At 34.1% G+C, this 22,268-nt stretch overlaps 1 protein-coding gene across 1 annotated transcript in view; it reads left to right on the top strand.

The window, feature by feature from the left end:
- ci (cubitus interruptus) overlaps positions 1 to 22,268 on the top strand; it is a 631,597-nt gene that overhangs the window by 585,641 nt on the left and 23,688 nt on the right. The window contains exons 7-10 of the mRNA XM_069819377.1: positions 3,201 to 3,354; positions 8,316 to 8,488; positions 12,159 to 12,308; positions 18,192 to 18,356. Of these exons, the coding sequence (XP_069675478.1) occupies positions 3,201 to 3,354; positions 8,316 to 8,488; positions 12,159 to 12,308; positions 18,192 to 18,356 (642 nt within the window). The remainder of the gene's footprint in view (positions 1 to 3,200; positions 3,355 to 8,315; positions 8,489 to 12,158; positions 12,309 to 18,191; positions 18,357 to 22,268) is intronic.

Raw genomic sequence — 22,268 nt, 5'->3', positions numbered from 1 at the left:
AAAAAAAAAAAAATTCTTCTCAACTACAAATGGAAAGAGCAAATATAAAATGGAAATATTATTTATCCTCTTCTCTTGCATCTTTCATAGATTTTTAAATAATAATAATAATAATAATTTGTTCAAATATAAATAAACACATTAAAATACATTGGTTCTCGAAAGAACATTGCTCGTGTTCGAGAAACAGTTCAGTAGATGCAAACATTTACTAAGGCCACAAAAGTTAATAAGAAAAAAAATTACTAAAGACAAGATGTACTGTTCTCCAACCAGGAGATCAACCGTTAAAGGAATGTGCTTACTATTGTGTCATCTATTGGAACAAAGTAGATAAATAATATTATCGTTATAACGTCAGTTTAAAAACCATGCGCTCTTCTGCATATGTTATTTCCTGTATGGAGAGATTAAAAGACCAAGAGATTAACAGTGATCTAATTTTGTAACTAGGGTAGTATAAACATGTGTGTATCAATGTTATTGTTTGTGCTGTGAGAGCGAGCCAGTTGAGATACGAGTACCCACGTGTCTGACCTTATGACATCTTATGACATCAACATTCATTCACAGCATTACCCCGCTGCATTTCATTCTGCAAAGACTTTCTCCTTTGTTGGAGCACAGTAGAACCATTTAGTAAAGAATAATAAAAAAATACATTGAATGTAGTAATAACGAAATGTAGAACAAAATAATAATTATTAGTTAAAATGAGTAAAGAATAAAAATAATAAACAAAATACAGTAAAAAAAGTAGAATGTAATTATTAATTATTATAATTAGTAAAGAGTAGAAATAAAAATAAATTAGGAAACCATTCTGTAATAGTTATTTACATAACTAGGACAAAAAGCGATACCGTAGACCGGGTATACTTTACACAAGGGGGATAACTTTACACATTTCTAGAAAAATGGTGTATAACAGTTTTAATAATGACACACACTTCAGTCTACCACACATATGTGCTGTTGTTACATAGAATCAGTTCCAGGGAGTTGCTACACATTGTCTGTAATGTGCTGCCTTCTAAACATTTTTCTAGAAATGTGTAAAGTTACCCCCCTTGTGTAAAGTATAGGCCTACCTGGTTGACGGTACTTTAGAGTATGAGTAAGATTTTACAGATGAGGTGTCAGCCGTGGTACACACATTGATCATGGTACGTGTAAAAAAATTGTGTGTAAGTTCCTCATTCGTCTTGAACTGTTTTCATTAAAGTAAGTTCAATAGTTTACTCACAATTAAGTTTTGTAACTCCTCAAATCTATATGAAACATAGTGTAGTTTGTTACAGCTTCATTCATTAAAGACTTATTGTAGAGTACATTCTTAAGAAATATGTAGTTTTTATTTTGAAGATGTTTTTGTAGAACGTAAAAGTAGCAAAATAATGGATAGTAAAAGTTATAATCTTAAATTATGTTAAAATAACCTTTGTGCCCTTATCAGAGGTGGACTTTGGGTATTCCACCGTGTTTTGGAACTTGATATTTTTCCAACATTTCAGAACTATTATTATGATGTACCGAAGTACATATTTATGGTATTTCCGTGCAGGAATTCTGCGTTACCATATGATGAAGGATGGATAGAGCAGAGAAAAATTCTCTCCAGCACCAGGACTCGAACCCAGGTTTTCACCTCTACGTGCTGATGCTTTATCCACTAAGCCACACCAGATTCCAGTTCCGATGCTGAATTGAATCCCCTCAGTCGGATCCTGGCCACTTAGTTACTCGTAATGAGTGCACCTCTGTACATAGGGAGCTGGACATTGTGCCACTGTCAAATATTCTGTGACACAGTACATGAGGGTAGGCCACCAAAAGGGAAAACTGAGAGGTAGAACTTAAACTGAGAGGATTCAATCGGCATCGGAACTGGAATCCGGTGTGGCTTAGTGGCTAGAGCATCAGCACATAGAGTTGAAAACTCGGGTTCGAGTCCCGGTACCAGAGAGAATTTTTCTCTCTTCTATCCATCCTTCATCTTTTCAGAACTACATACATACAGGTTCCATCTCATTAGGGCAGATAGGTACAGTAGTGTGCAGATTAATTGGGACAAACAGAAAATTAGAGATACAAGCTTAGTATGAACATCCACATTCTAATAAGAAATGCGACCTCCTTTCACTTTAATTACTTCTTTCATCCTCTTACATATTGAATCAATGAGTTTTCCTTCACTTCTGGGACACGGTAGCAGACTTCGATGCCACTCTCGATCATCATCTTTTATGGTGCTTGACAATCTTTGACAAACTAGATTTCCTAACACCAACTGCATTTGCTGTCTTCCTTAGAGCTCATCTCCGTATAATCTTTGCTCTTTTATCGGATGATATATATATATATATATATATATATATATATATATATATATGGTCCACACCTGTGGAGTAACGGTCAGCACGTCTGGCCGCGAAACCAGGTGGCCCGGGTTCGAATCCCGGTCGGGGCAAGTTACCTGGTTGAGGTTTTTTCCGGGGTTTTTCCTCAACCCACTAGGAGCAAAATGCTGGTTAACTTTCGGTGGTGGACCCCGGACTCATTTCACCAGCATTATCACCTTCATTTCATTCAGACGCTAAATAACCTTAGATGTTGATACAGCGTCGTAAAAATAACCCAATAAATAATATATATATATATATATATATATATATATATAGAAAACTAAAAAAACCTTCAAAAGTAATATCAGGTAAGATGGTGGCCAATATGTCCTAATATCACTAAATAAGAATTCAGACTAAATATAGTAAGGGACGGTCTTTTAAATTAATGGTCTTTACTGGTACATTTCTGTGCTGTTCTAAAATGAAGGGTACAGAGCAACAATGCAATTTATTCTGTAACGTAAAATTCGGTCTTGTTCCAACTAATCTGCACAGTATTGTAAGGCCAGAGTGGTTGCCTGGTCTGTTGGACTAGTTATGTCTGGGTGCTCCAGGGAACTGAGCTTGAAATAGGCAACCCCTCTGGTCATACTTCTGACGATGGAACCTGTATGTAGTTTCGACACATTGGAAATGTGAAGTTCCAGGACAGAGTGGATTAGTCAAGAGTCTATTTTTGATCACATTCGTTCTTAAAACCCAAAAACGCCCAAGAAATGCGAAACTTCATGACAGACATCACTCTTTAAAGTAATTAAATTAGAATATGCTTATCTTGTTTTATTTTTGTAGCTGTCAGGGGATGCTTGCAAGAAGCTGGACTCACCTGTTTCTAGCAGTGTCGTGGAGGCGGACACTAGTGCTCCTGGTGGAATCAGTTCGCACCAACGGAAGGCGAGAATAAAGAGGGAACCTGTCACTGCCAATGCCACAACAGCGTCTGTAGGTGAGTGATGCCTTTGAGGAGCAAATTTCTGCAGGGTAACTTATTTGTGCCTCTCTTAAAAAAATCTTGGGTAATATTTAAAGGTTTCAACCCCATACAGCTTCAAATTGAAACATAAAGTTACTCTGATACTTCATTGATTTTGTAGTTTGTCGTACTGTGTGGATAACTGAATTGTGGACATTCAGAAGATGCTTTCTACTGCAGAATGAGCACAACTACGCTAAACTGTCATGTGACATCGTTACTGAGAGAATGTTTTTAACATAAGATAGTACATATCAGAGACTGTCGAAATAAAATTGAATTCAAATGCAAACTTACTAGTCACTTGGTCAATAATTGAGACATGGCTTCTTGTAAATAGTTCTCTTATTCTAACACAAAAATTTCAATATTCTGTGAATTCATCACTATATAATTTTATTATTCTGGGTTTAATTTGTACTTTAATAAAAAAAATCTTTGTTCTTAACTTCTACAATAAATTGTCTAGCCTTTATTAATCAGGTAATCTTTTCATACTTTGATTTTTATTGTAATTGTAATTGTTGTTGTTGTTTTCTAATGCCAGGCGTTTGACAACAATAAATTTAAGAATGCAGTTATATTGTCAGACTCCAAAGCAGCTATTCTATCAATTGTCTCTAAACACACACCTTCATCTCAAACAGCAGAAATAACTAAAATGCTCTCTCAATTAATATCACTCTAAAAAAATTGTATTCCAATGGATACCCGGTACCATCCCATTGTGGAATCTTGGGAAACGAGAATGTGGATGCATTAGCAAAGAAGGGCAGCACTGCTACTTACAGACCTGTTACTAAATCTACGTATTACTCTGTGAAAAGATTTATTAAATCTACATATTTAGACTTCAACAAACAAAATTTGATAACACAATCTCAAGGAAAAAAGTGGAACTCTCTGCATCATAATCCATAGTTAATTCCCGATTTACCACGAAAATCGTCTGTAGCTGCATTTAGATTGGCAACAGGCCATGACTGTTTGGCCAAACACCTGCATAGAATTGGAATATATCAGTCCCCTAACAGCCCATTGTGCAACTCAAACCAAGAAATGGAGTCGGAACATCTCAAAATCTGTGCTTCAGTGGCTGGCCATGATAATATCTTTGAAAAATATTGGCATGCAAGAGGTCAAATGACTTTATTGTCAAACGCCTGGCATTAGAAAACAACAACAACATAATGGCGCATTTCCATTGTTAATTTTCAATGTAATTTTTGAAGAACCAGACTATTTTAAGATTTCAACACACACTTGTCTTTGAGAAATATTACCTGCACATACAGGTAAAATCACTACCATCGCTTCCCCCTTATATATCCTAATACCATACTGTTCTAGTATAATACTTATAGCAGACTTATAAAGAGACAACATGGCTATAAAAAGGAAGGCATGACCGTCACAGGCAGGATCCCGAAATACTAACTCTCTGGTTATTGTGCTTCCCTTTTATCTCTCATCTCTTGTCATCTCGACTCAACCAACAGCAATTCAAGCTGTCCTGCTAAATGTGCTGCTATCTCTTGATCATGAAACACATGGGTTCCAGCATGAAATGAACAGAACGTAGGCTGTTTGGTGCAAATGAACTGGTGACAGTTACAGATTCGCAAACACAAAGCAAATGCATTTTTTGCGGATCCTCCAGTGCTGGTGACGTTCCTGCTTTTGAAGCCTTTCTTTGAAAGGCAGGGCGCATGGCCAGAGGTTCCTCTTTTGATGTGAACAACACTGTACATCTGCAGTCGCTTCCAGACGTCATTTGCTTTGATGTAGCCTGACAGGCACTCCATTCGTAACTGAATTTGGTTTGATGTACTTAATTAAACATTAAAGGAATTGGGATTTATTGCATTTTATTTCTGTCTTGAGGTAAGGTTAGCAGATTTTTTTCAGAATTTCCAGGTACACATATCAACGTATAAAAATACTTTTAATATTTCCTTTACACTGTCGTCCACTTACATTGTTTTCACACAATTTAAAGAATTAAAATGCTGGTACACATTCTATTTACTGACTGAACTGTTACTTTCCCCCTCTCTCCTCAGCAGAGTGAATTTTTTTAAACAGATCTTTTCTAAATCCCAATTTTTCAGCAAATTCCTGACAGCTCATGTTGAAGTTGGTCAAGTCAAGGGGTTAGGTACAGCTCACAGCAGTAAATTTTTTTGGAAATATTCAACATTTTTCCCTCAATTACTGTATCTTGTACAATAATGAAAATTGGTATATGTAAAACACTATCCTTCTGCTATATGAAAAAAAATATTTTTACGATTTTCAAAATTCAAATTTCACTGTACAGTGATGAAGCGTTTCCCACATAACTCATAAACTTGTTAACTTTTTCATGTTCTCTCTCTTTTATTTTATTGCTGGAACTCATGTTTACAATATCATGCTCTTTCAAATACATTCCTTAATAAACATTTTTTTTTATTTTGTGTTAGATATTTGACCATTTTTTAAAATTAATTTATTTTTTATCAGACAAACTGTCATAGATAGAGGAGTGATTTTGCCGCATATTTTAGATATGACACGCATAAATACACAGAAAAAATTTCGTCACAGAATGTTGGATACTTTTTGAGTTATGAGGGAAACTCTTCATCACTGCACAGTGAACTTTGAATTTTGAAAAAAAAAATGTATATAATTTTTTTTCAATCGTCAAAATATGTTTATCATATAGCAGAAGGGCAGTGTTTTACACATACTAATTTTCATTATTGTACAAGATAGAGTAATGGAGGAAAAAAAAATGTTGACTATTTCCAAAATTTTACTCCAAGCTGTACCTAACCCCTTAACAAAGCATACCATTTTCTTCATTTCACTTTGCCGTTTTCTCTGAAGTCATATATTTCTTCAAGCAAGGAATTTCATCAAATAAGTTAACTTAATCCAGATCAAATTCACCTACATCTGAAGAAAAATAATGGACTCTCTTCACAGTTTTCTCTTTCTAGAGGTAGCCTCAGTAATATAAGTACACATTATAGAGATCTTGTGAATGAATAAAACAGGCACTGGTATATTCAACAGCATTTCCATGAAATTCATGAGAGACATTGAGAATTCTGATGTAAAATAAGAGCCACTTCTTCTAAATATGCCCAAAAGTTGCTTAATTGATGGAATAAATTTGTTTTCTTTCCTGGAGTTCAATTTTTCTATTAACTTCGATAACAATGGAAGACTTGACTGCAGTTCTGTCCTCAACTTTAGTTTTGATTATGGCATCGTGAAAAAGTGGTTAAAGTTATATTAGCAAAATTTATCACAACAATATGAAAGAATCATTGTACCATATTAATAATTAATACTGAAAATCGGGGAATACATGGGGAAAAAAAAAAAAAATTAATTCCAGGGATAGTACAGGAACGAATTTTGTCCAGGGACAGAAAGCAAAATTCGGAGACTGTCCTCGGGAAATGGGGACATCTGGTAACCTTATGTTAAAGGCAGACATACGACCTTTGATTTAAAAAAAAAAGTACACTTTTTACAAGGGAAAATCACATTTTCAATTAGAATTATTCAATTTAAAGCAGAATAGCAATTTGTCCTATGATAATAACTATTTGAAGAAAAATCTCAATTTGTGTAGGACCTAATCATCCCCATGACAACATGGTGTCCTGGCTCTTACATCTATATATAGAAGTAACTGGTTCATTCTAAGAAATATCTTCAACGACAGATATAGAAATTTTATGGGTAAATATGAGGGCTATTCAGAAATCAACTTCCGATTGGATACAAAAAAAAAACGCAAACAAAGTTACAAACTATTTATTGCCTGGAAAACGTTCCTGGATAGTACACTATATTTCAACATAGTCGCCATATAAATTCAAGCACTTGTCATAGCGTGAGAATAGCTTGTGTATTCCTTCTTCATAAAAGGATGCCGCCTGTGTACTCAGCCAGGTTTTTCAGTCTGTCCATGAGCTCCTAGTTGGCATTGAAGCGTTGAGTGGCTAACAGTTCTTCATCATGGGAAAGAGGTGGTAGTCGCTCAGCGCCAAGTATGGACTGTAGGGGGGATGGTCGAAAGCTTCCCATGTGTACTTGTCCAATAAAGCCTTTGTGTGAGCAGCAGTATGGGGCCTCGTATTGTCATGGAGAATAATGGCTCCTTGGAGAGCAATCCACGGCTTTTTTGGTAATGTTCATCTTATATCTTCTTCTTCTTCCCTTCAAGTATTAGGCCATATGGCCTGTTACGATCTCACAGTTGAATTTTCAATCCAGTGCTTTTTTGGACGACCAAGAGATCTCTTCCCATTTGGACGATAGTGGAGCATGACTTTTGGGATTCTATCTCTATCCATGTGATGCAGATGATTTATCCAATTGTTCCGATAATGTTTTACGTGATTAATTACAGGTTCTAGTTGTAATTCTTCCATTACATCTTCATTGCGTTTGTGATTCCATTTCGTATATCCCACTGTATATCTCATAAATTTCATTTCATTGGCCGTTATTCTGCTTTCGTCTTTCTTCCTCAATGTCCATGCCTCACTGCCGTAACAAAGTACAGGTCTTGCCAAGGTCTTGTATAGGCGAATACTAATATGCCTTTGTACTAGGGAAGGTTTCATAATGTTGTTAATTATTCCCATGCAAGTCATCTTATGTTATTTTACTTAAAGGGTTGCAGCTGTATGACTGTTCCTAACATAATATTTAAATAAATAAAATATAACATTGTTATGTCTGTTCAAAACTATATGCTCTAAATGTTTACTTATTTACAAAACATTTTCGCAATTTGTACACTACAGAACTTTGGATATGGGTATGTTATGTTTAAGTCAACGTAGAATAAGTAGAGGGACGCATCCTTTTTCATTGCTACATTAAATTTGAAGATCACAATATAATTTGACATTGAAATGTTGCAGGTGCTGGTGCTGTGTCCGGACCATTAGGCTCAGACTGCAGTAGCAGCAAGTGTTCACCAGGCGGTGCTGATTCTGGCGATCCTCTTAAAGATGAACCTGGGGACTTCATTGAAACCAACTGCCATTGGCGGGAATGTGGTCTTGAGTTTCCTACACAGGACGATCTCGTCAAGGTGATTAGAAATTAAGAATAGCAACTTCAACATTAGAATAAGTAAAAGTTCGTCAAATGATCCATATTCACATTCTTACAGATTCACCAATTTACGAGGTATAGCTTAAGGAGATTTTTTTGTCCAATGGCATGGCCCTTAACTTGTCATTATCCACCCCAACTCTACAAGCGGGCTTATAGGTGTCACTAGTGCTGAGAAGTGTAGGCCACTTAGTTCGTCAGAGACTATCTAAGAGGACCATTTCATAAATAATGAACAGATTGGCAGAACTGTGAAGTGGATGACGCAACACCAATGAAAATTACATTATTGTCGGACCATTGGATCTGTGCCCCTTCAGTGCTGTCGTCGTTCTTGGAAAAGTTAACGCCTGTCTCACTCCATTCCACCCGCTTTCCTCCCACCACATTAAACAGCAGGCCACGAACCTTGCTGAATAGGGATGTTGCCAAACTTCCGTCAAACAGTGTCATAAATAACTGGTCCTCCATGCTACAATATTATTTCTTTCAATCAAAATACATCTTGTATTTCTACATTTTTTAAACCTAAATCCCATGTCTCGAATCACTTTCCGTAGTTTTTCTCTCCAACCTTGGAAATTATTGCTTCTCTCGCAAGCTTCAGTAATTTCTTCAATATTGAACGGTATAAAATTCTTGTATCTTTCTTCTTAAAATACATCGGTTCATATCATCTACAATAATTAAAAGTTCCCTTGGTCTGTTCTTCTATGGTGATTCTAGCTTTTCATCTCCTGCACAGATTTTCTTTATTAGGAATTCTGACCTGTCTATATAAATTACATAAAATGTTGTATTATTATTATTATTATTATTATTATTATTATTATTATTATTATTAGTTAAGTAAGTAATTTTAATATATAATCAATTTAAATAAAATAAGCCTCACCTGTGATATCAGCTGCTCTTTTCGTTGCCTGATTTATAGGAAACAGATATTGACCTGTTTGTTTCTCTTCATCGCAAAATGCTATTACGTACTTGCTTAATAATATTTCTTTCGCCACTCTATGCTACAGTATTCATGTTGAGTTGACAACACTGGACTGCAAATGCAAATATTGTAAACTGTCCCGCAAGAAGGCCAAAATTGTGAGTAGTGGGGGAAGAAAGGGAGAGAGGTAGGAATGCAGGGAGAGAAATGAATTACCGAGGCTGAGAAGGAATTAGGGTTCAGTTCGCATATCTTACGGGGGCACAGATCCGATGGTCCAACTATAGTTGCAATCGAAGGATTAAGAAAGAAACACGTGTGTTCGTTTCGTTCATAACATGCTCTGTGTTTAGATAACGAGAGCTAGAAATGGAGCCTACACGTGTCTCGGGTTCTGTGATGATTGAAGATCAAAGATAGAATCTTTATGTGAGAAAACCTCACAGAAATTCACAGCAGAGTGAAGTTTGTGGTGAGCTTACAGCGGACCATAGTACAGTTTCTCGCTGGGCTATTCGTTTTCGTGTCAGTTTAGACGATGATGCAGGACCAGGAAGGCCGAAAACATCAACATCTGAATAAAGTGTGATGCTTTTCAAGAAGAGTAACGTGTGAAGAACTTTCAAAAGCTACGGGGATTTCACCAAATTCAGTATTCCGTATTTTGACAAAGAATTTGAAGAAGAGAAAAATTTCTGCACAGTGAGTCTCTCACTGCTTGACTACTGAACAGCAGCAGAAACGCCTGGACATTGCAAACTTTCTGACAGGACCATCACGAAAACGAGTAGCCCAATGAGAAATTGTGTTACAGTCCACTGTAAGTTCACCACAAACACCCCTCAAAACACTGTGGAAGTGTGGATTTCTGTGGGAGGGTTTGCCATGTAAAGATTCGATCTTTGATCTTCAATCGTCACAGTGCCCGAAACACGTGTAGGCTTCATTTCTAGCTCTCGTACCTAAACACAGAATATGCTACGGACGAAACGAGCACACGTGCTTCTTCCTCAATTCTTCAACTACAACTGATGTAATTTTCATTGGCGTTGCATCATCCACTTCACAGTTCTGGCAACCTGTGCATTATTTATGAATAACTCTCGTACATTGCACTCTTAATTGAGGGGCTCACAACCATAGTGGACCAAGTCCATCAGTGATCAGTTTGTAGATTAATACAATCTCGGATGAAGAAAACTTAGATTTATTCATTGCCATAACAAACAAAGTCCATAACTCATTTGTTACTCCACAGAGGGCAGCATTTCCTATGGAAGGTGAAGGTTGCTAAGCGTGAGCCAGGATCTTTAAGACTCAATATCTCAGAACTTTTCCAGATGGACTTGGTCCACTCTGGTTGTGAACCCCTCAATTAATGATGAGGATGATGATGATGATGATGATGATGATGATGATGATGATGATGATGAAGAATTGTTGGAATGCCGGAGGGAAACTCGAGTACCTGGAGAAAATCCCTGAATTTCCTGGACAGCAGGCTTGCCCAACACAAGTTAAAAATGAAGCTGAACCAACATATGAGAACCCAGGCCTCCTGGCTTATATGCCCAGTTCACCATGCTGAGCCATCATAGCGATTTGGAGAATATATTATAGTGCAGCTTAAAATATATTTTAATATTCTCAAAAAAATGCTAATTTTCAGCATCTCTGATAGTAAGGAAATTGTCTTTAGGCATGCATCAGTTCTTTGAGCAAAAAAATGTCATGTGATCAAAGGTTCTATTATGTTTTCTTCCTAAACAACTTCAATCCTTGCCTAAAAGTTGTGTTATTGTGTATATCACTTGAAAATTCGTTCTGTACTTAGGCCACTGCATACAAAAACTAGCCCGTCCTTTCTTAAAATAGGCTTAACGCATTTTGAGATCACACTCTTCAATTGTTTAATCACTGAAATTTAAATTACTATTTATTATTTCACAATATCTGCCAGGACATCCCTCAAATATATTACATTACGCTCTCTATATTGCATGTGTCTACTCATCTGCTTTCCAAAATGATGTAGGCCTACCGGTACTACTATGTTTTTCAGTTTCTTTAACTCTGCTGTCAAAACCTTGTTGCCTTCAAATATTTAATTTTTACACTTATATACTTACAAGTTGTTGTTTTCTAATGCCAGGCATTTGATAATAAAGTCATTTGACCTCTTGCACTCCAATTATTATCATGGTCAGCCACTGAAGCACAGATTTTGAGGTGTTTCGAATACATTTCTTGGTTTGAGTTGCACAGTGGGCAGTTAGGGGACTGATATATTCCAATTCTATGCAGGTGTTTGGCCAAACAGTCATGGCCTGTTGCCAATCTAAATGCAGCTACAGACGATTTTCGTGGTAAATCGGGAATTAACTGTGGATTATGATGCAGAGAGTTCCATTTTTTCCCTTGAGATTGTGTTATCAAATTTTGCTTGTTGAAGTCTAAGTATGTAGATTTAATAAATCTCTTCACAGAGTAATAAGTAGATTTAGTAACAGGTCTGTAAGTAGCAGTGCTGCACTTCTTTGCTAAAGCATATTTACAAGTATGACCCTGTTGAATACTTATTTATTTTTATATCACTGCCATATGTTTACTTATTGTTATGTCATTGCCATATATACTGTATAGTCTCTTGTTGCAATATTCTGAACTTTAAAAAGTCAATTTTATTAATTTTTTATCCTTGCTACAGCACATCAACAATGACCACATTCATGCCAACAAGAAGTCGTTTGTGTGCCGCTGGGAAGACTGTTCAAGGGACGAGAAGCCCTTCAAAGCGCAGTATATGCTGGTGGTGCACATGCGGCGACACACAGGGGAGAAGCCCCACAAATGTACAGTGAGTAACTTTGTCGATGTTTGGTTTGGTTTGGTAGATAATAATTTTAAAAAAATCTATATATATAATTTGAACTGGTAATGGAAATTATGGCAAAACGGCTGAACGGATTTTAATAAATGACCCCTCATTTTGAAGCTTGGAACCCAAAGTTTTTCGGAAAAATATCAGTTTTCAGTGAAATATCAATTTTCCTACATTATTTTCCTATTTTTCAAAATCCATCTGTCGTAAAGTTTTGAGAAATATGGCTTTTCAGAATAAAACAAAATACAAACACACTACAATAAACAATAGGATATTACACGAAGGCCTGTAGGATTGTTGACATATTTAGAAATCAAAATTAAAATTATTAAAATCTTCAACACATACTAAAAATAAATTACAGGTCTGATTCTGTGGTGTGTAATTTTCTGAGTACAGCTGTGTATTGGATATCAAAATCGACTAAATTTTAGGTGGTTTGATGACATTATTACCATTAGAAATGAAATATTATTATAGTGACTATTTTTCATTAATTATACATATTATGCTATGTTCATGATATGAAAGTGGGGTTATGTAAGTAGATGTAGAGAATATCTTAAATTAGATCTTCATTTCTAAAATTTATTGAGTGGCTGCTTATATAGTGTATATAACTACAAAACTATAACTAAGATAATAATATTGTTATTAAAAATCAAATATTTTCGTAGTTATTAATCAAGTGGGGTTGGATCTTTTTCATATATTTAATGGCAGTGTGGTGTAGATATTTACATGCGTCATTCTCTTCAGTATTGGCTCGAGAGAGCGCCAAAATTACAGTTCCTGAGGAAAGACGAAAATGTATTATTTACTGATAAAATAAGAGGCCTACAAAATTTTGTAATCTCCCCATCATTTCAGCAAGATCTCTTAGCAGCATAAAATGATTTTACCCTCTACATTTCAAGCTCTACATGCAGCAGCTATACCAAGATGCTATGGCTATTGTTCGAAAGCATAACAAACCTGACATAGTTTTAACTTTCACCTACAATCCACAATGACCTGAAATAGCTATTGCTTTACTCCCACATAAAAAGCCCACTGATTGTCCTGACATTGTTACTTGCGTTTTCGCGTTGAAGCTCAAAACCTGAAGGTGGGTAAGTTCAAGAAAAAGTATTTGGCATAAAAAAAAACATTCAGAGGGTATATAAATCTTTATTATGGAAGCAAATAACTTTCAAAATGTCTGATATTCTTCATTGAAAATCAGATAAATGTTTATTTGAACGTCTAATGAACTTAGTTCGCAGCACTTGCTGCACAAGCCACTAGTATTATAGAATGCTATCTAAGAGCGAGGAAGTACATTGTGTGACTATGTGGTACAACAGTGATGAAATAATAAAATAATCTCTCAGACAGTGAACAAAGTTATTGCACCATGTTCATTACAGACAATTCAACACTGGGAATGATGAAGGAGAAAGGGAATAATACAACACTGATAATCTACATTGATCCTGAATTCCACAATATAATGACATTAATATTGCTTCATAATATGTATAAATGTTGAATATATGCATTTAGTGGCATTTTTAATGTATTGCCGTACAATAAATGTAATGTCTGCACATGATAATTATATTCATTTTTTTCTACTTAAGAATTGATCAAGTCTTCACATTCTAATTTCAAACTGCAGAAAAGCTATAAATAATATGGATTTTTAATATGTTTGATATTAACCTAAATGCCATTAAATATGCATTGTGTAATATTCATGACTATGAAACATTAGAGATGATATAAAACAGTTTTTTGTGAATTCCCAAAACTTTCAATAAAATGACTTGGTCACTTCTTGACCTCATCATCATCATCATCATCATCATCATCATTATTATTTATGTTCATTTTTTTCTACTTATGAACTGATCAAGTCTTCACTTTCTAATTTCAAACTGCAGAAAAGCTATAAATAATATGGATTTTAACATGTTTGATATTAACCTAAATGCCATTAAATATGCAGTTTGTAATATTCATGACTATGAAACATTAGAGATGATATAAAACAGTTTTTTGTGAATTCCCAAAACTTTTAATAAAATGACTTGGTCACTTCTTGACCTCATCATCATCATCATCATCATCATCATCATCATCATCATCATCATCATCATCATCATTATTATTTATGTTCATTTTTTTCTACTTATGAACTGATCAAGTCTTCACTTTCTAATTTCAAACTGCAGAAAAGCTATAAATAATATGGATTTTAACATGTTTGATATTAACCTAAATGCCATTAAATATGCAGTTTGTAATATTCATGACTATGAAACATTAGAGATGATATAAAACAGTTTTTTGTGAATTCCCAAAACTTTTAATAAAATGACTTGGTCACTTCTTGACCTCATCATCATCATCATCATCATCATCATCATCATCATCATCATCATTATTATTATTTATGTTCATTTTTTTCTACTTATGAACTGATCAAGTCTTCACTTTCTAATTTCAAACTGCAGAAAAGCTATAAATAATATGGATTTTAACATGTTTGATATTAACCTAAATGCCATTAAATATGCAGTTTGTAATATTCATGACTATGAAACATTAGAGATGATATAAAACAGTTTTTTGTGAATTCACAAAACTTTTAATAAAATGACTTGGTCACTTCTTGACCTCATCATCATCATCATCATCATCATCATCATCATCATCATCATCATCATCATCATTATTATTTATGTTCATTTTTTTCTACTTATGAACTGATCAAGTCTTCACTTTCTAATTTCAAACTGCAGAAAAGCTATAAATAATATGGATTTTAACATGTTTGATATTAACCTAAATGCCATTAAATATGCAGTTTGTAATATTCATGACTATGAAACATTAGAGATGATATAAAACAGTTTTTTGTGAATTCCCAAAACTTTTAATAAAATGACTTGGTCACTTCTTGACCTCATCATCATCATCATCATCATCATCATCATCATCATCATCATCATCATCATCATCATCATTATTATTTATGTTCATTTTTTTCTACTTATGAACTGATCAAGTCTTCACTTTCTAATTTCAAACTGCAGAAAAGCTATAAATAATATGGATTTTAACATGTTTGATATTAACCTAAATGCCATTAAATATGCAGTTTGTAATATTCATGACTATGAAACATTAGAGATGATATAAAACAGTTTTTTGTGAATTCCCAAAACTTTTAATAAAATGACTTGGTCACTTCTTGACCTCATCATCATCATCATCATCATCATCATCATCATCATCATCATCATCATCATCATCAGTATTTATGTTCATTTTTTTCTACTTATGAACTGATCAAGTCTTCACTTTCTAATTTCAAACTGCAGAAAAGCTATAAATAATATGGATTTTAACATGTTTGATATTAACCTAAATGCCATTAAATATGCAGTTTGTAATATTCATGACTATGAAACATTAGAGATGATATAAAACAGTTTTTTGTGAATTCCCAAAACTTTTAATAAAATGACTTGGTCACTTCTTGACCTCATCATCATCATCATCATCATCATCATCATCATCATCATCATCATCATCATTATTATTATTTATGTTCATTTTTTTCTACTTATGAACTGATCAAGTCTTCACTTTCTAATTTCAAACTGCAGAAAAGCTATAAATAATATGGATTTTAACATGTTTGATATTAACCTAAATGCCATTAAATATGCAGTTTGTAATATTCATGACTATGAAACATTAGAGATGATATAAAACAGTTTTTTGTGAATTCCCAAAACTTTTAATAAAATGACTTGGTCACTTCTTGACCTCATCATCATCATCATCATCATCATCATCATCATCATCATCATCATCATTATTATTATTTATGTTCATTTTTTTCTACTTATGAACTGATCAAGTCTTCACTTTCTAATTTCAAACTGCAGAAAAGCTATAAATAATATGGATTTTAACATGTTTGATATTAACCTAAATGCCATTAAATATGCAGTTTGTAATATTCATGACTATGAAACATTAGAGATGATATAAAACAGTTTTTTGTGAATTCCCAAAACTTTTAATAAAATGACTTGGTCACTTCTTGACCTCATCATCATCATCATCATCATCATCATCATCATCATCATCATCATCATCATCATTATTATTTATGTTCATTTTTTTCTACTTATGAACTGATCAAGTCTTCACTTTCTAATTTCAAACTGCAGAAAAGCTATAAATAATATGGATTTTAACATGTTTGATATTAACCTAAATGCCATTAAATATGCAGTTTGTAATATTCATGACTATGAAACATTAGAGATGATATAAAACAGTTTTTTGTGAATTCCCAAAACTTTTAATAAAATGACTTGGTCACTTCTTGACCTCATCATCATCATCATCATCATCATCATCATCATCATCATTATTATTATTTATGTTCATTTTTTTCTACTTATGAACTGATCAAGTCTTCACTTTCTAATTTCAAACTGCAGAAAAGCTATAAATAATATGGATTTTAACATGTTTGATATTAACCTAAATGCCATTAAATATGCAGTTTGTAATATTCATGACTATGAAACATTAGAGATGATATAAAACAGTTTTTTTGTGAATTCCCAAAACTATGAATAAAATGACTTGGTCACTTCTTGACTTCACCCATTCAATTAAAATGAACACGATTTATTATCATCATCATCATCATCATCATCATCATCATCATTATTATTATTATTATTATTATTATTTATGTTCATTTTTTTCTACTTATGAACTGATCAAGTCTTCACTTTCTAATTTCAAACTGCAGAAAAGCTATAAATAATATGGATTTTTAACATGTTTGATATGAACCTAAATGCCATTAAATATGTATTGTGTAATATTCATGACTATGAAGCATTAGAGATGATATAAAACAGTTTTTTGTAAATTCCCAAAACTTTGAATAAAATGATTGGTCACTTCTTGACTTCACTCATTCAATTAAAATGAACACGATTTATCATCATTATCATCATTATTATTATTATTATTATTATTATTATTATTATTATTATTATTATTATCATCATCATCATCATCATCGTCATCATCATAACTTTCATTACTGATACTGTTGTTTTATGAGAATTTGATACTTGGCAGAAGAGAATGAAACCATCCCATCTTTGGGAAAATAATAAAGTTCACACTAAGCGAGTTAACATTGTCTACTTCTTCTTCTTCTTCTTGCTTCGTCATCATCATCATCATCATCATCATCTTCATCATCATAGTCCACTCCTGTGGAGTAATGGTCAGCGCATCTGGCCACGAAACCAGGTGGCCCGGGTTCGAATCCCGGTCGGGGAAAGTTACCTGGTTGAGGTTTTTTCCGGGGTTTTCCCTCAACCCAATACGAGCAAATGCTGGGTAACTTTCGGTGCTGGACCCCGGACTCATTTCACCGGCATTATCACCTTCATTTCATTCAGATGCTAAATAACCTAGATGTTAACACAGCGTCGTAAAATAACCCAATAAAATAAAAAAAAATCATCATCATGTTTCAGCATGACTTTATATGTTTACCTTTTGAGATTTCATTCGTTTTGGTTTTTAAGTTCACACTTACTTCATTATGTTAAAAGCAGGTTGTCTACTTTTTATGGGCTTCTTATGCAGGAAAATGTTTCATTCTAGAACAATTATGTCATTCTCTTTTCTGATAAAAAGAGAAATGTGCTGGGACAAGTATCTGTCACAAATAAAAAAAAATATCTTTCACTCAAAGTGTTATTAATTCTTCGATTAATAAATTAAAAGAGATGAAATTAGAGCTAACTGTTTGTGTTTCAGTTTGAAGGGTGCTACAAAGCCTATTCGAGGCTGGAGAACCTGAAGACGCACCTCAGATCTCACACAGGAGAAAAACCCTACATGTGTGAGTATCCTGGATGCAGCAAAGCCTTCAGCAATGCGTCCGACCGTGCCAAACACCAGAACCGCACGCACTCCAACGAGGTAATTCGATTCAGACTACTTTTTCACTCTTATGCGTAATTTTTAGTGCATACACAAACTTCTACGTTTCATTCATTTTATACAGTCTCAGCAAAAGATATAAGCATATCAATTCAAAAGTGATTCTGACTGCTGTCCTTATATTCACTGCCAATTATCAGTTTTTAATATTTCACATGAAACCACAAAGAAGATCCAGTTCTTTGATGTATAAACCAGATTGTACCTCAACCTATTTGCTGGAAGATCTTCCCCTTCCCCTCTTCAATTGTAACATGCAAAAAAAACTTTTCTCTCAAAAACTGTTTGGTTTGGAGCTCTGAAATTTGGTATGTTTGTAGACATACTGAACTGTTTTCATTCTATCACGACTTAAAAAGTTACAAAAAATCACTGCTCAAAATTTAGAGTTGTAAATTTATGTACTATTATATCTGCAGTGCTCGGGAAAAGTGACATAAGTCAGTTTCCACAAACCTTTTTTGATAATTTATTGACAACTTACACTGGTTTATGTCGATTTGATTTTTTTCTGTATGAATTATTGTAATGGGAGAAATACTTATGTATTTTTTTTCCAAGCTAGCAGATGTTCCGTAAGTTGTCAATAAATTATCAAAGAAGGTTTGTGGAAACTGACTTGTTCATCAGTTGTTTAATTTTATTCAGAAAAAGGCTCTTGGATATACTCTAACGATACTAAAGTTATCTAAAAAAAACTTCCGTTTTCTTCCTCTCGCAACTGTACTAACAAATACGTTTCGACTACTTCTGTCTAAATGTCTGCCCAGGAGCAGGGGAGTGATTTGAAGATCATTCATCTGCTACTTTTGACATCGCTGTTCCAGAAGAAAATATTTATTTCATATTTTAGTTATCCTTTCTTAGGTTCGATAAGATTAATTTACCAATACCGCATGTAGTCTAATGGTAAACAACGTTGAAATATTTCAAACAAGTAAAAACAGGGAGGGAAGGTTGAAACCCAGGAATCTGAGCCACATTGGTAACAGCTGTTTCATGTGTCTTAAAACTTCTTTCAATCTAACCTGTATCTCATTTTTGTGCCTCTTCTGTTTCCAAGCTGTAAGTGGGATGATGTCCCCTGAGGTGAGTTCTGATGTCTCTTATTCACCTTAGGAAGTATATCTTCTGTTCAACTTAGAAACAGATGTTATATAGCTAGCTTACAGAAACTTCACAACGTAAGATAACCTCGTTTCATTTAAAGGAAAGAAGCAAATTGTATTTTATTAATGTTAAGTTGAATTTCTTTTCTTGTTGGTAAATATTAAAAACAAACAGTAAATTAATAAAGACGGTGTTTCCAAGGTTGGATATACTGTCGTCTCAGGTGAAAGGAGGAGTTGGAAAAGGCTTACTGCTTTTTGGATTAATTATAGACGATTTATTGTATTGTATTGTATTGTATTGTATTGTATTTATTAACATTCCATGGTATTCATACATTGTTTACAGCTAGAATATGGAACAAGTCAAAAACTTAATACTATTATAAAATCTTAATTTATAGTCACAGTCTAGATGAAATATATATAGACGAGATTTACAACTATAGTCTACTAGTACAACACAAAGTTTTAGTATCAATTTCATGAAGTGTTACTGAATGTCATGAATTCACCTACAGACTAGAAGGCTTGAGAAATTAGGTACTTCTTTAATTTGGCCTTAAATAATTTTATGTTTTGAGTTTCATTTTTTATATCGATAGGGAGGCTATTAAAATTTTTTACTGCCATATAACACACTCCTTTTTGATAGCACGATAGACTTGCCGATGGAGTATGAAAGTCATTTTTTTTATGTATATTTATGCTATGAACTGTTGAATTAGTTACAAAGTTTTCACGATTACATACGAGGAAGATTATTAATGAAAAGATACACTGACAAACCATGGGCATTATTTGTAGTTTTTTTAAAATAGCCCTACATGATTCCCTAGATTTGGCACCTACTATTATTCTAATTACTCTTTTTTGTAATAGAAAAATATTGTTACTATCTGTGGAATTTCTCCAGAACATTATTCCAAAACTCATTACCGAGTGGAAGTATGCAAAGTATATTGTTTTTAAGGTATTGATATTTACTATCTTTTGCATAGATCTAATAGCAAAACAAACTGAATTTAGTTTGGGGGTAATTTCTGTAACATGATTTTTCCAATTTAACACATTATCGATTTTTAAGCCAAGAAATTTGGTTGTTGTTGTTTCTAATAGGGATCTATTATTAATTATTGCGCTAGAAATTTGCGACGTTGAATTTGGACAGGATTTAAATTGAATTATGTTAGTTTTGTTACAATTTAATACTAATTTATTGACTGAGAACCAGTCACATATTTTAAAGAGAATTTTCTCTGCTACTTGCTACTTAGCTATTTCTAATGTCCTTCCATTTTCATATGAAGACAAACGCAAGTACATAAAGGGAGGACCAAACAAATGAGTTTATACTTATAACTTGCACAATTAGTAGGATTCCTTTTCGTCTCCCATTTTTAATTGAATATCAAGACATAAAATCCACTGCTATGGAGTAATGGTCAGCACGTCTGGATATGAAACGAGCGGGTCCAGGTTCAAATCCTGGTTGGGGTTTTTTCCGGGGTTTTCCCTCAACCAATTGAACCAGAATTGCTGGGTAATTTTCGGCATTGAACCTCGAACTCATTTCCCCATCATTAATTCATACATCGTCATCATCATCATCATCATCCATACAATAGCCTGGATTATATTCATGGTGTGGCATGTTGTACTTGTACAAAAGCACAGCTGTTCGGTTACTCAATCATTCATAAGAATAGGAGTGGTAAGCACAATAAACCTGAGGCTGCAGTGTAAGCCTTCGGGTCCCTCCCCCATAGAAAAAAAGACATAAAAGGTTCAGTAGTATTTCTTTTTGTCTCTCATTTGACCTGTAATATATTCATTAATTTATAATTTCCTGCCCAAGGTCAGGTCCTTCAGTGTATCCTTCAGTAGGCAGTTTCTTCTTAGCCAGTGACCCAGCCAATTTATTTTTCTCTTCCTGATCAGTTTCAGCATCATTCTTTCTTCATCCACTTTTTCTAGCACAGCTTCATTTCTTATTTTGTCCGTCCATTTCCATCATCATTAATTCATATATCGTCATCATCATCATCTTTCAATTCTTCTCCATATCCACATTTCAAATGCTTCTAGTCATTTCTCTTCACTTTATCCTAGTGTCCATGTTTCTGCTCCATAAAATGTCACACTCCACACAAAACACTTCACTAGTCTCTTCCTTAGTTTCTTTTTTTCCAGAGGCTCGCAGAAGATGCTCCTTTTTCTATTAAAAGCTTCCTTTGCCATTGCTATTCTCCTTTTGACTTCTTGGCAGCAGCTCCTTGTAGATTATAGTACATTTGAAGTTGTCCACTTGTTTGACTGCCTCATTTTTAATTTGCACGTTTATCTTATTTTTCTTCCTATGACTATGGTCTTCGTCTTATTTGCATTTATCTTCATCCCATACTGTTCACAGCTATCATTTAGCTCCAGTAGCATATCCCTTAGTATCATCTCCTCTTCTGCTAACAACGCCATAAAATCAGCAAATCTTATGCACTTTATTCTTCTTCCTCCTACTATCACCTCTCCTATGTTTGAAAACAGTTCTTCACTAAGCTCTCCAAGTAGATGTTGAACAGGGTAAGTGATAAAGGACATCCTTGTAGTACCCCTCTTCTATTCCACTTCCCTGTAACATTTCTTCCGCTCTCCTCACTTTGAGTCGGTTTTTCATATAAAGATTACTTGATGGCTGACCTCCTCTCTTTCCAATTCATACCAATTTTCTTCAGGATTCTCATCAGTTTGTTCCAATCTATTCTGTCAAAATCCTTTCCCAGGT

The sequence above is a fragment of the Periplaneta americana genome, chromosome 2 (assembly GCF_040183065.1).
Source record: "Periplaneta americana isolate PAMFEO1 chromosome 2, P.americana_PAMFEO1_priV1, whole genome shotgun sequence".
Lineage (NCBI taxonomy): Eukaryota > Metazoa > Arthropoda > Insecta > Blattodea > Blattidae > Periplaneta > Periplaneta americana.
The sequence above is the reverse complement of the archived record's forward strand: the minus strand, read 5'-3'. Positions and strand labels throughout refer to the sequence as shown.